Raw genomic sequence first — 15,161 nt, forward strand, 5'->3', positions numbered from 1 at the left:
AGCAGCCGTCAACTCATTTTCAATTCTTTCCGGCAAACCTCCCGCAAACCTCCAAACTATCACCATCACTCAAGGTAATCCAAGTTTTATTCTTCTATTCTTCTTCCTTGAATGTGTGCATTCTTAGGGTTCATATAAAATAAATTTAATGAATCTCTATTTTCAAAGAGATTTTTTCATATGTGACCTCTTACGGAGTAGACCTAATACAATTTTTACATATTTAACATTTTTTCCGTCTATGAATGTCGCATTTTTCATTTTTACTTATAAAATTTAATGAAAAATAATTTTATTATCTACAGACCTACGGTTTGGGATTTAATAGCTTAACTTTAAACCGGCTTTAACTCCATATTAACTATTAGCTCATAGTGTTGTTGTTATTTAGATCTGACTAGTTTTTTTTGGGTTTTCTATCAATTTCATCTTGCAATTTTTTTGTTGTTGTTATTTTATTATCTAGATCTGACGATAAGATACCACATTGCAATTCTGATTGTGTTTTCTGGCCATCAATTTCATCTTTCACTTATTTTTTATTTTATTTTTTTTATTATCTAGATATGACGTGTTTTTTGGGTTTTCTATCAATTTCATCTTGTACTTTTTTTTGGTTGATTTTTTTATATTTTATTTTTTACATCTGACAATAAGATCATTAAGAATGTGATTGTGTTTTCTGGGTTTTCCACAAATTTCAGCTTAACGATTTTGTTTGTTTTTTATTTTTATTTTATTTTGTAGATGACTAAAAGAAAACACGATCACGAATGGACCAATGCGGAAGAACAACTCTTCCGAGATCTCTATGAAGAGCATCATGGCAATCTTGATGCGATTGCTGAGCACGATGATATGCCGAAGGTTTCCAGAGACGCTTTGAGGTTGAAGTATTCTGAGATGACTGAGAGAGATGCTCTTCAACAACAAATGGCCCAGCTCCAAGAAGACGGTATTAACGAGTTCCATGCAAAAACCATGCAACAAGCCAAACGCCAAGTAGAAGACTTTGTCAAATATCAACAGGGCCAATCTTCTATCCAGGCACAAGGCAATCCCCTGATCCAAGCTTTCCAGGCCCAAGGCAATCCCCAGACCCATCTCCAGGCACAAGGCATTCCCCAGGCCCAAGCTCATCCCCATGGCCATCTCCAGGCCCAAGGCATTCTCCAGGCCCAAGGCAATCCCCAGACCCATCTCCAGGCACAAGGCATTCCCCAGGCCCAAGCTCATCCCCATGGCCATCTCCAGGCCCAAGGCATTCTCCAGGCCCAAGGCAATCCCCAGACCCATCTCCAGGCACAAGGCATTCCCCAGGCCCAAGCTCATCCCCATGGCCATCTCCAGGCCCAAGGCATTCTCCAGGCCCAAGGCAATCCCCAGACCCATCTCCAGGCTCAAGGCATTCCCCAGGCCCAAGCTCAGGCCCAAGGCATTCTCCAGGCCCAAGGCAATCCCCAGACCCATCTCCAGGCACAAGGCATTCCCCAGGCCCAAGGTCATCCCCATGGCCATCTCCAGGCCCAAGGCATTCTCCAGGCCCAAGGCAATCCCCAGGCCCAGGGCAATCTCCAGGGCCATCCCCAGGCCCAATGCATTCCCCAGGCCCAACCCAATCCCCCGGTCCAAGCCCAGAATCACAATCAGTTATTGGTGAGTAGTTTATTTATTTCGAAGTCAATATAATCCCAAAGTAACTTGTATTTATTTTTTCTTTCTATCCTTATATTTTTTTTTTTTTTTTAGCAAAATATTCATAATTTTGTCGTTGGGAATGCACCTTCTCTTGCAAATGGAATTTTTGGGTTAATTCCTAATCATGGCTTTGTTGAAACTGCTGAATTTTCGGACTATTGGTTTGAAAGAGGCTTCAATGGTGGTGAAAGACCAACTCAGGCTCTTTTCCAAGCTTTCTTCGGAGCATTTGGGTTAAATGTTGAACATCTTGAACCTGCGCTTGCAGCAGCTATGGATGCTTACAACCGCGGGGATGGTAACTAAGGTGGTGGATGGAGGGACCAGTAGCTTTGGATGGCTATCTTTTGAGTGTAATAAGTTCTAAATTTACTAGTAGCATGAAAGTTTTAATTAGCGGGTTTAATTATCTGACTATGTGGCATTGATGATATTTTAATGACATTATTTGACCTCGAAATACCTTGTCTTAACATGTGTGGTTTGAAAATAACTTTGTCTGAATCCTCCTATCTTTAGTGAAAGATGTTCTAATACTTCAGTGTTCGTCTAAAAGTTAAGTTCAGTCCGACTAAAAATTGTTTTAGTCACAATTTGTCTTTAATTAAAGCTTATTAACCACTTAAGCGCGAGCATGTGGCTTGGCAACACTATAACTAACATCTATGGCTGCTGCTAATTTAACCGACATTATATGATAAACAAATGAAGAAAATAGAAGCCACCCGCCCTATCAATAACTCAAATATCAAGTCCACATCAAATTATATAGTATCACACTTAAGTTATCCTCAGTCAACTAACCACTTATTCTATTTTATAGTTTTAGCTTCCGTGCTGTGTATGTATGGTCTTGCAAAAGCAAATTTGCAAGGACTTTTCTAAGGGGTGTTTATACATGAAAAAGAATAAGAATAGTTGCTTTCAGGGGGAAATAACAATTTTAGAGTATTTGAAAATTGCAGGAATGGTTTTGAAAGATATGCCTTATAATTTGACTTTTTGAGTATATAATTGTTCCATTTTTTTTTGACAGAGAGTATAATTATTTCATATTAACACTTCTATGTTAGGTGAATTCTAAGTAGACCATCTTTATTTTGAATAGTGATCTGCCGCGGGTCGGTACTTAAAATTGTCAGAAATTCTAACAACCGCTGACTGTTCATAAATAAAAACCTACGACTTTTCTCATATTTAAGTCTAAGACAATGATTTGATTGACGTCGATTCAATACGAACTTCATATCTATTTTTTGTGTTTTAATCAAATTAGTATCAATTAAATCATTATTTCAATCATAAAATTGAGAAAAATCACCAACATCTACTACCAAGAAACGACGCCTATCGTTGTGAAATTTTAAAAGTTTTTAGGTATTAATTTATGGTAGACCATTTAAAGTGCCTATTATCTCGAAGACATTGTCTCCCTGGTTGTATTGCTGGTTCTGCCAAATATTCAGCCACCTTGGAGAGTGGAGAGAACAAAATCTATGTGAATAGTTAGTGAATGATTCATAACATATAATGTAGTTGTTGGAGGATAAAGAAACATCTTAGTGTACAAAAAGAAAATACATTAAAAAATATACCAAGCACTTAAACCAGACAAAATCTTCCCAGATCAACCCACTATTAATTATGAGGATCAAAACCAAGCTAAAAGCTTGAGACCACACTTCAACTACACCCTGATTAAAATAATTCCAGCCTATTTCAACTGTCATGCCAAAACAAAGGTAGAAATCCAAATTGAAACAGCAAATGTCAAAAGTCAAGCTCAGATCACACCAAACCAACACCAACACAACAAAAAAACATGTAACCAAAACAAAGCTAAGTGAATCAACAACACACCAATCAATCCACTAAATCATAAGGAAACCCATGTGATTTCAGTAGTTCTAAGCAAATGCAATGGTTATTCGTCTACGGTTGCCAATGTGATGAGTGGAAATGGAAACTTGGTATGCAGATTGTATCTAGATACAAAAGAGATAGGAGAGACTGTGAACAAATCTCTAACCTTGCCAAAAGATTGGGGTTTACAGGTAAAAGACACTTAGTTTTGTATGTCATGGAATAAGAAAACAATGTCTATTTGCTTGAATTATCTTCACTTTGATCGGCTTTTAAATGAATCTTTGTTTGTTCTCGTCAATCATCGATTGCTATTGTATTTTATCTTAAAGCACTATGAGCTGTTTGGGAAAGTATGTAGTTGTTGCAAGCAAGGTGCCTCTTTCTAACTACCGACCAGATTTGGATGACAAACGTCCGCAAAGAGCGGTAATAACCGGGGTCGCACCAGTGGGGTAGGAACCAGTGGGGTAGGACATTTCAACTAATAGTCTAGTACTGAGATAGGTGTCATCCTAGAAAAATAATCCTACTCCATTCCATTATCATAGGTGGTGATTCCACTAAGTTTGCAAAGAAGGATCGAGGGTTTGGTGCAGGAGTACCTTGATCGACTACAATTAAACTCTGAAAATGACTTTTGGGTTACACACAAGTTACAGAAGGAATAGCCAAAATGCAAAGCACAGAACAAACACTATCAACTTCTACTTGAGAGACACGCAACCTAGCTCTGTCTTGTTTTTGGTCATATGAAACTGCTCTCTGTTTCATGCATTTCCTTATATGGTTACAATGGTCCCCCCCAACTTTTTTTTTTTATTTTATTTTATTTTATTTTTCCTTGTGTTATTCCTTTGGTCCCAAGGAAATGGGGATCTCATAGTATGAAATTCTTGTATTATTTAGCTTAAAAATCAAATTTGAGTTCTCCCCAATAATTTGTTTTTTGGTTAAGCTCGTTAAACATTTAGCTCAATTATTGGGTTAACTTTTTTTTATTTTAGTAATAATGATTTCACCATTCAAATTGATATTATTTAGTTTATTATTTTGCAAATATTTCAGTTCAAACAAGTGCTAATACTTTCAAATTAATCAAATAATTAGACCTAAATAGTTAATGAGTTTTCCTTAAGACGAATCGTTTAGATGAATTCGAGTTCGATAACTAGTATAAACAATCATTTATCGGATTTTACTTATCTGACCTTCAAATTAGTAAAGTCTCTTCCCTTATAAATCGGAGGGTACATCAAAAACTGAATATGTAATTTAAGAAAAACAAGTAGAAATGAAAATATCGCTGGTAAGTAATGAAAAACAATTTTTGATATACATTAATTTGATTTTTTTTTTTTTTGCATTTTTGGTCCTACTATTTTCTAAAATTTTGTAAATCGATTCCTATATTTCAAATTTCAACCGAATGTTTTTTAAATTTATATTTTGGATCAACTTTCATTTACATATTTATACTTTTATCTCAAAACTTTCAGACTTAATAAAAGTTGTCCAACAAAATTTAAGAATGGAGATTTTTGTTACTTTATCCCAAAATAATTAACACAAAACTAAATAGAATTAAAAAGAAATTCAATTGAAAACATTTAAATTGTTTAGAAAAAGCTAATTTGTCTAGTCCTTCAAAAAAAAAAAAAAAAGAAGCTAATTTGTCTAGAATTTTTAACTCCATCCAAACACACCCATAAAAGTTGTTTTTGAGTATCTTGCATTACATGTTTATCTTTGCAATTGCAAAGTGATAAAGCACATATATCCAAAAAGAGGAGATATATCGAATTATGCACATAATTATACTAGGTAATATAAGTATGAAAATAGACAGTGGGCCATTATATCCAAAAATGAATATGCAATTGTCTAGTTTGACCGAATATAAAAACAAGCATGTGATGAAATCTCACCAAGTTAAGGTTTAGGAGCTTGATTTTGGATTTAACCGTAGAATCTCTATTTGTTTAATTCAGTGGTCTTTAATGCTATTACTGTTGTTTTTGGATTTCCAAAGTGTTGTATTTAGATTTCCAAATTCTATTTTGAAAAGAATATCTACCGAAGTTGTTACTAGGTTGAGTCACGACCAGGTCGCTCTCTTTAAGACGTTTCGTGGAACTGCCCAAAATTGTGCAAGGCAGACTATCAACCACGCCGCCTCCAAGATAAAACAAGCCCAGCTACAACTGTGCGGTTAACTACTGCATTGTAGAAAACAGTTCGAGAATTACACCCTCAAATATGGTACTAAAACCACTCTTTAATACTGAAACCACTTTAATATGGTATTGTTACCACTCTATTATGTGCTGAGACCACGCAATTATGGTGTTACCACCATTCTAATTATTAACTTCTCCAACTATGATACTATGATCACTCAAATATGGTTTTACATCATTCTAACGTCAAACTTCTTCAAGAATCGAAGAAGAATATATTTTAAGATCATTCATAATTTTGAAGGGGCATTATACCGAAAAAGGGACTATGATCTTAAATTATTATTTATTCCGAAGGACATAAAAAATATCGAAGGGACTATGAACTTAAGACCATTCTTAATTCCGAAGGGACATTAAACCGAAAAGGGACTATGATCTTAAGAACACTCTTAATTCCGAAGGGACAAAAAAAGGAGATGAAGAGAAGAAAGACTCGTCAACACAAGTCAAGAAAGGGAGAAGAGAGAAAGAGTTCCCGACAACTCAATGAAACTCTTTGGTGTGATTTTTGAACTAGGTGATCTCTCCTTTTATAGGGAGAGTTTGTAACTAATTTGGAGAAACTTAAGAATTAAGCAAACTTAAAAATTAAGCAACCCACAGATCAGCTCAAGTAACAAACTAATCGGATAAGTTCAAAAAGAAACAAACCCACAAGATTAGCTGAAACAAATTAATGAAGGAAAGATAGGAAATTCAATTGAATTCTCAATCTTATCACAACAAACATAACCTAAAATTATGGGAAGTGATATCCATGAATAAATAATAATAATTATTATTATTTTCATCATCATCATCATCAGGTATTTAAAATTAAATACCACTATTTAAACACTACTAATTTGTGTGTTCTATTTTATGTGGGACCCCCACACTCTATTTTTTCAATTCGCACAACACTAGATCAAAGTTTAATTACTTGGTGTTTAATCTTCCAACCTTCCAATTTCTTTCCATCTTCACACCAATGTTCCAACAATCCCCCACTTGAATTTAAAAAATGGTTTCAATAATAACATCAAAACGTTTCTATAAGGTTGCTAATAAACAAAGGTGTCGCCTACAACTTGAACCTTTGCATAGCGGTTAATATTCCGATTTACAAGAGTTGCTTACAGCATTGAACTCTACCTCAGACATAGAACACGCACACAAACCTTTTCATAAGGTGTATTCTAAAACCCCGTGCGTTTATGGCCCTGGATGTGTATCCCGATTTTAACGAACGCTCTAGGTATTCTTCCCTGAATTTCATAGGAACCGGCCTTAGTTCCACATTCGTATAGGCGAGTCTATCAAGAGTACTCCTGTAGCTATGTACTCCACTCAACATAGAGTATATATCTCATTAAGAGTTTCTATTATCTCATCCTTATGTCGCTGCAGGATTCATGCTTTCTTAATTTTTTTCTCATAACATGTTCTATCACTAATGACTTGTTATTACCCATTGAACCTATTTCTTGGGATCTCTAGTCATGTAGGTCGGGTTACCATCACTTGTGACCTTTGGGCATTAGTCTCATCCTATTTGATGTGTTTAGGACTTTCTTTTTAGTAATTCCTTTTGTCAAAGGATTGACTAATTCTTTATCAGTACATACATGATCTACATTAACCGTTCCTTTTTGAGAGTAGCTAGCTCTCTAATACTTTATGTGTTTATGATTTAATAATCGTCTCTTACCATTGTGGTAACGATTCTCAATTTTGCATTAGCTGCAGACTATCACAACAAATTAACACTTCGGACAACGGTTTCACCCACTAAGGGTTCTCAACTAACAAGCATCTTATCAACTTGGTTATTTACTAGTTTTATCTAGTGTTCTCATCCCAGATACATTCCATAGTGGACTGAGTCAATATCATTTGTTTCAACAAACAACTCCTACAATGATGGTCAATGTGCAGTCACTGGTCGCTTTAATACTCATCTGAAGGATGTTCTATTTTGTATCTTGTACCATTCAAGTACGATAGCTTATTCCTCATAATTTAGTCTTAGAGTCATGGTCTTCTTAAGGAACCTCATGACTCTTTCAATAGAATGACAATGCTTCTCATTCGTCTTCTAGTAAACTTGCACAAGAGTTTCACGACATCAGCAATGTCTGGTCTAATATATTCAATGGCTTACCTAAGGACTGCCAATGATGCTCGCATATTCTGTTTGTTTAACTCCATCTCAAGTGTTCTTACACTTGGATCATAATATATGCTTGCAAGTTTACGCTCAAATAAGAACATTTCCTTAAGATCTTCTCAACTTTGTGAGTTTCATCAAAATGTTCTCTTTTTTGATCAAGTAATCTTGAAACCAAGAATTATTTCGGCTTTTTTCTAGGTCTTTCTTATCAATGTTGTTGATAAACAATGATTTCACATAATTCATAACATGAATCTTTAAACCAAATATGAGCAAGTTGTCTTCATAGAGACATATGATCGTGCAAATATTATTTGTCACTTTCATTCACTTTATACTCATTCGATAGCATTAGAATGTCAGATTTTTCATGTCATTCATTAGGAGTTTATTTTATACCTAACAAAGAATTATCTAACTTACATAGCTTGTTTTCTTGTCCATGAATCACAAAAATTTACAGGTTGTTCCATATAGATTTGTTCTTCTAGTTCACCATAAAAAAGGCAACTTTCACATCCATTTGGAGTACTATCGAGTTATGAACGGTGGCTAAAGGGACTAGTACTCTTATGGATATGATTCTAGTGACAGGTGAATGAGTATCGAAGAGGTCTATATTTTTCTCTTTTTCTAAAACCTTTGACTACAAGGAGAGCCTTGTATTCATCAACCGTCCCATGAGGTTTTAATTTCCTTTTCCAAATCCAAATACAACCGATTGGTTTGCAACCATGAGTCAAGTCAACTAAGTGTCATGTTTAGTTAGACTCTAGAAAATTCATTTCATAGTTTATTGCTTCTAGCCATAATTCAGCATCCATTGAGGGCATAGCTTCTTTAAGGCTTAATGTATATTCTTCCAATGTATAAACCATAAGATTCATACTCTTTAGCAATTATAGCTTTCTTACCTCTTCGAGGTCTCGTTTGATGTTTTTAACTATTTCTGATTACTGGAATGTGATCAGATATAATGCCCCCACTAGTTCTTAATTTTTAAAAGGGAATTTAGTTTGCCCCCAATAATGTCATGCTCCCACTAGTGCCCCCACTATTCTTTATTTAAAGGAGTAAATATTTACATAGAAATCAACATCGTTTTATTCTACGATCACTTTAGCATTTAGGTTATAAAATCTATATAAAATACCCAATGAATACACATTCATCAATGAATACACATTCATAGGCTCTACTAGTGAGTTCAACTCTCTTGGGTCCAAAATCTAAATATAGTCCAGATAATCCCAAGTTCAAAAAATAAGAAAAGTTGGGTTGTCTTTTCTTCAAAATTTCTGAATTAGAATTTTTGTTGTTAGACTTGGGTACTCTATACAACATAAATTTCAATTTTCGTTATAAAAATCGAACATATCAAGCATATCAATTTTATTTTTCAAAATTCACAGTCATCAATAAATATGATAAACTATCATTTTATCATTTCTAGTTTATGTGCCATCAAGTTCGCACATATCATAATTTAAGTTTAGAAATTCAAATTCTCTAAACACTGATTTATATGAACTTTTGGTTCGTTATCTTGACTGCAAAAAATAAAATTGTCTAATCATATAACTTTGGAATTAAGTCCAAGTTACTCAAGTTTAAAATTAAATGCTCGTTCACATGATAAATTTTGATATGTCAAATATTAAAATCACACAACTAGTAAAATAGAAGGAGAATTTAATTTCGATCATATCATCAAAGACGCAGTCTTTTTCCACAAGAATGCATGATACACAAATATCTCTTTAAGTCTGAGTCAACTCAGTCTTATTCAATAGAAATTCTAAAATTCAGATTCTTTCTTATCCTTGGAGCATACATCACGTCTTAACACTAGCATCAAGGAAAAATGGAAATTATAAATTCTTGCGGTTTAATATGCTAGCTTGCGACTATCCATGTCTAATATGCCATAAAACCCACCTAGTCCATTCGTGTCTTTATCAATGAGGATTATGTAAACCGATGCATAAGTTTATGACATTCTTGTTACTGATTGAAAAAACATCACCATTACGTGACATAGGTTTTAACAAAAGAACTTTATCATTATCAATTTTGGTTACTGTTTTGTAACAAACAGAACCAAATTATTTTCTTTTCAACTCCAAACATTTTCTTATGTTTTGTAACAAACTAAACTCGTTTTGTTCTGTAACAAATAATTTGTTTTGTAACAAATTATAGTCTTAATCAAATACTCTTTCACTACAAGGTACTGATTTCGAAACCAAATTTCAAACAGATTCGGGGTGTTTGAATTTTTGTGTTGTTACTTGAAATAACAATCACTTCATCGTTTCAGTCGAAAGATGTATTTTTATAGCTTGATTTATCCTTAATGTATTTAGGGACAACTTAACCTCAATAAGTAAATTCTTAGGTAGATATAGCAGATCGAAACGTCTTAAAATTGTTGTTTTTCGATTTCCAAAGTGTTGTATTTGGATTTCCAAATTCTATTTTGAAAAGAATATCTACCGAAGTTGTTACTAGGTTGAGTCACGACCAGGTCACTCTCTTTAAGACGTTTCGTGGCACTGCCCAAAATTGTGCAAGGCAGACTATCAACCACACCGCCTCCAAGATAAAACAAGCCCAGCTACAACTGTGCGGTTAACTACTTCACTGTAGAAAACCGTTCGAGAATTACACCCTCAAATATGGTACTAAAACCACTCTTTAATACTGAAACCACTTTAATATGGTATTGTTACCACTCTATTATGGTGCTGAGACCACTCAAATATGGTGTTACCACCATTCTAATTATTAACTTCTCCAACTATGATACTATGATCACTCAAGTATGGTTTTACACCATTCTAACGTCAAACTTCTTCAAGAATCGAAGAAGAATATATTTTAAGATCATTCATAATTTTGAAGGGACATTATACCGAAAAAGGGACTATGATCTTAAATTATTATTTATTCCGAAGGACATAAAAAATATCAAAAGGACTATGAACTTAAGACCATTCTTAATTCCGAAGGGACATTAAACCGAAAAGGGACTATGGTCTTAAGAACACTCTTAATTCCGAAGGGACAAAAAAAGGAGATGAACAGAAGAAAGACTCGTCAACACAAGTCAAGAAAGGGAGAAGAGAGAAAGAGTTCCCAACAACTCAATGAAACTCTTTGGTGTGATTTTTGAACTAGGTGATCTCTCCTTTTATAGGGAGAGTTTGTAACTAATTTGGAAAAGCTTAAGAATTAAGCAAACTTAAAAAATTAAGCAACCCACAGATCAGCTCAAGTAACAAACTAATCGGATAAGTCCAAAAAGAAACAAACCCACAAGATTAGCAGAAACAAATTAATGAAGGAAAGATAGGAAATTCAATTGGATTCTCAATTTTATCACAACAAACATAACCTAAAATTATGGTAAGTGATATCCATGAATAAAGAATAATAATAATTACTCCATCCGATCCTATTTACAATAAACAATTTACTTTTTAGATTCATTGAATAATTTATGCATCTAGACTAAAATCTAAACCAAATACATAATTTATCTAATGTATCCAAAAAGTCAATTGTTTCTTGTAAAAAGGACCGACGTGAGTATTATTTTCATCATTATCAGGTATTTAAAATTAAATACCACTATTTAAACACTACTAATGTGTGTGTTCTATTTATGTGGGACCCCCACACTCTATTTTTTCCATTTTAGATTAAAGTTGATGCGCTAGTGCTACTCTATTTGAAATGTGTATATTCGACAAATAATATGAGACGGACAGAGTAATATTACTTTTCAAATGGGAAAAAAAGACTATTGAGATTAGAACCATAAAATAGAGAACGACTTATCTAGTACTTGATCAATTATTTCGTCTAGATTTCGACACTTTCAAAGACCATGTAAGTATATAACAAAAAAAAACATACTTTCTTATAGCATAAGTATACTAGCATGCTGCAAAAGGTCTGTTGAAAACAAAATCACCAGCTGCACAACTCAAGCTAGAGCTATACCGTATGTAACAAGCTACCTTCAAGAAAAAAGTATTAGTGGTATTCCATTCACACAGTACAATCATCCCTCTATATTGCATCAACATATTCACTGCATAGCATAAATTTCTCTGTTGAAAACTCTCCTAGGCACTTCAGTATTGTACCTCTCCAAGTCATACCTTGCTATATCAAAAGAGTGACTTGGCATCGGAGCATTTCTGTAAGGTTCATCTTGGAAATAGTTTGGCCTCTGGGCATTTCTGTAAAGTTCTTCTTGCATATAACTTGAGCTTCCTTCAAAGGCTTTGTATTGGTAGTCTCTATTCCTAGCACCAAGTGACAAAGGAGGAGGAGCCATATCCATTGTTCTTCTAACTCTAAGAGGCTCTGTTAGAGAATATCAGCAATTAGTTGGTGTTGGCCACGGTTGCAGAGATTGCAATGACTCCATTTGCGGTACCAATCTTCGTGTGTCTTGTGTCACGAGCATAGCGGTAACTGTCAGCAGAACAAGCAACACTTCCAGGTATTTCTGTCACATTGTTGATCTCCCTTGAAATCGCATTGTATCCATTTCTCAATTCAAATTCTGATCTAATTGGTTCATTCAACTTTGGAAAGTGATTTGTCCGAGGATAGAGGTAACTGTCAGCAGAACAAGCAACACTTCCATGTATTTCTGTCACATTGTTGATCTCCCTTGAGATTGTATTGTATCCATTTCTCAAGTCAAATTCTGATCTAACAGGTTCATTCAACTTTGGAAAGTGATTTGTCTGAGGATAACAATTGAATTGATTCATTTTTGGAAATAAACTTGTTCGAGGAAGATAGTTGAGATCAACTGGAGGTGGAAATTGCGCAATGCTCTGAATCTCTTCATGAAATGGAAGAAATGTCTGTTGTCTAGAAATCTCGATATGATTTCCCTTCAAATGGTTTTTCATACTTCTAGGATTGCATATGAACTTGAAAGTGCTGCACTTACCGAGAGGAAAGGGGTCATCACATCGATAGCTATCTCCTCGTTTGTTGTTGTAACCTGGATAATCTTCCTTGTTGAAATCAATGCAGTCAATCATTGTCAGAAAGCTTTGCTTGGCGAGCTTCTCAATGTTCCAGTCATTGAAAGGAGGTGTAGTTTTGTGATTGACATGAATCTCACCATTGTCCCTAAGCATGTGACATGCATTCTTGAAGAAACCAAACACGAGATCCATATGCATCCTATAAATTCACAAGGAAACACAAATCGCACAGTATTGTTAATAATAATTTCACTCTAAAAGCCTTAATTATGATATCCAAAGATAATTAACATTTTTCTAAATAGGCAAACTAACAATTATGTACAAACTTGTGCATAATAATAAAGGGGGAAATTTATGTTATCATTTAAAAACGGATTCATTAGATTACAGAAGTTCTCAGTTTCAGAGAGACAAAATCCACTCCGAAGTGTTTAAAAGTACTCAAGACATTAATTAGTCATTAAACTGAAATCTATTACTAGAAAACTCACTTGATCATCATCAAGTTGTCTTCCTTTCTATGGAAACCTGCATGAGGAAAGTTGAATAAAATGCGATCAAACCTCCGCATTTTTAAATCCGGATGAAATTTCATTGCTGTTGCATCCACTCCATGTATTAGAGATACATAGTTTAGTTACAAGTTGTATTAATACTATTAGTATATATAGGTAAAACCTCCCCATAAGTGGGATAACTTTTTCATATTGAAACATTCATTTTCATCAATACAAAGAGTTGGTTAAGCTTTTCTCTCATTCTTCCATGGATGTCATGTTTCCTAACATGGTATCAGAGCAAGATTGGTATCCACCTTGAAGGATTTTCCGCTGCATTTTCTCGAGAAAATATAATTTTCTCATCTTCACTTTCCTTCGTTTTCTCTTCTTTCCTTTTTGTTTCTGATTCCTTTTCCACTGTTTTCCTGTTATTCTAGATTGATCGATTTCACTTTCGATTGTTCTTGATTTTTCATGTTCGTTGTAACCGTTTTTCCCAATCCGAAGCCCCTTCTTCATGTGCGAGTTTCGGTTCTCTTGTGTGATTTGATTTTGCAATTCTGTTTCGTTATTCCTGTTTGTTTTTCTTCGATTCCTTGATTCGAATCAACTTTCTGATTCAGTTCAATCTCTTTTACGTTCCAATCAATTTTATTTTAAGGTTTCTGTTCCCAAATCCTAAAGTCTAGGGTTCATCATTTTGACTTCTATCGCATTTCATTCCAGTATGCGATTATGTTTCAATTTCCGAATTCGTTTTCACTTGATCAGAATCCATTTTATGAATCAATTTCACATCTGATTCGAGCCTGTTTATGCTTTTACTGTCAAAATTTATTCTGAATTCTAAATTGTTGAGAGACTGATCAGAATTGGTTCTACAAGTGTGAGATATTGATTACTCTAGTCTTGGTTAGTGGTGTATTAGTGTTTGATGCATGATGCATCCTATGAAATCATACATAGAAAGACTCTTCCAACACATGATCGTGATTTTTTTGTGGCTTTTTTCAACATATGGTCTTTTATGAAGAATTGATTGCTGATGTTTGGTGATGTGTGGAGAGTTGTGTAATTTCTTTTGGTAGGTTTGGGTATATTCTCATCATGCTTTGTGAAGGTTTTGCTTGATTGCTATGTTCTATTTCTTTTAATATTGTTGGTACTGTGCATTTCAAGTGTTTGTGCATCCAACCTCTTCATTGTTTGATGATTTCTATTGGGTTTGAAGCATCTGTTTGTGGCTTCTTTCCAATCCCCTACACAAGATGTTTTGTACCTTATGTGCACCACTTTGTTTGCTGATTCTATTGAAGCCATATATGTTGGTTTGTTGAAGTCATTGGCTTCCAACAAGTTGGTTTCTTTGTTGAGCTCTAGCATGTTGTTCTTGGATTGCTTGGGCTACTCAATATGGTTGGCACGCTTAGTTTGTTTGGTGTATTTGGGGTTGAAGACAAATACATGTTCTTGCTTAGAGGACTGTTTGTTGAATTGGGCACATTGGTTTTGGCTTCTGATTTGGCTATTTTAGAGCATTTTTGGTTATAAAACTTTTGGCAGTTCTGTATAGCATCTCATTGTGGATCGTTGGATGTTAATTGATATGTGGCAAATGATTGAAGAAGTTGCAGCCTACTTTTTGAAGAATTAGTGCAGCTGCATATATCATTTGGATGTGGCA

The 15,161-nt window shown here is 34.5% G+C and overlaps 1 protein-coding gene across 1 annotated transcript; it reads left to right on the top strand.

Annotated features, from left to right (window-relative positions):
* LOC146938819 (uncharacterized) lies at positions 1-2,158 on the top strand. The gene is made up of 3 exons (XM_085752721.1): positions 1-74; positions 748-1,656; positions 1,750-2,158. Exons 2-3 carry the CDS (start codon positions 748-750, stop codon positions 2,002-2,004), a joined length of 1,164 nt encoding a protein of 387 aa, XP_085608847.1. The 5' UTR covers positions 1-74; the 3' UTR covers positions 2,005-2,158.
* The last annotated feature ends 13,003 nt before the right edge of the window (positions 2,159-15,161 follow it).

Source organism: Medicago sativa, chromosome 3 (genome assembly GCF_051527215.1).
Source record: "Medicago sativa cultivar Bolivia chromosome 3, Bolivia_mono, whole genome shotgun sequence".
Taxonomy (NCBI): Eukaryota; Viridiplantae; Streptophyta; class Magnoliopsida; order Fabales; family Fabaceae; genus Medicago; species Medicago sativa.

Excerpts from the sequence above, each read along its gene's own strand:
- LOC146938819 (XM_085752721.1), top strand. The coding sequence starts at position 748 with ATGACTAAAAGAAAACACGATCACGAATGGACCAATGCGGAAGAACAA. Across the intron at positions 1,657-1,749 it reads AGAATCACAATCAGTTATTG|CAAAATATTCATAATTTTGT; the intron begins GTGAGTAGTTTA and ends TTTTTTTTTTAG.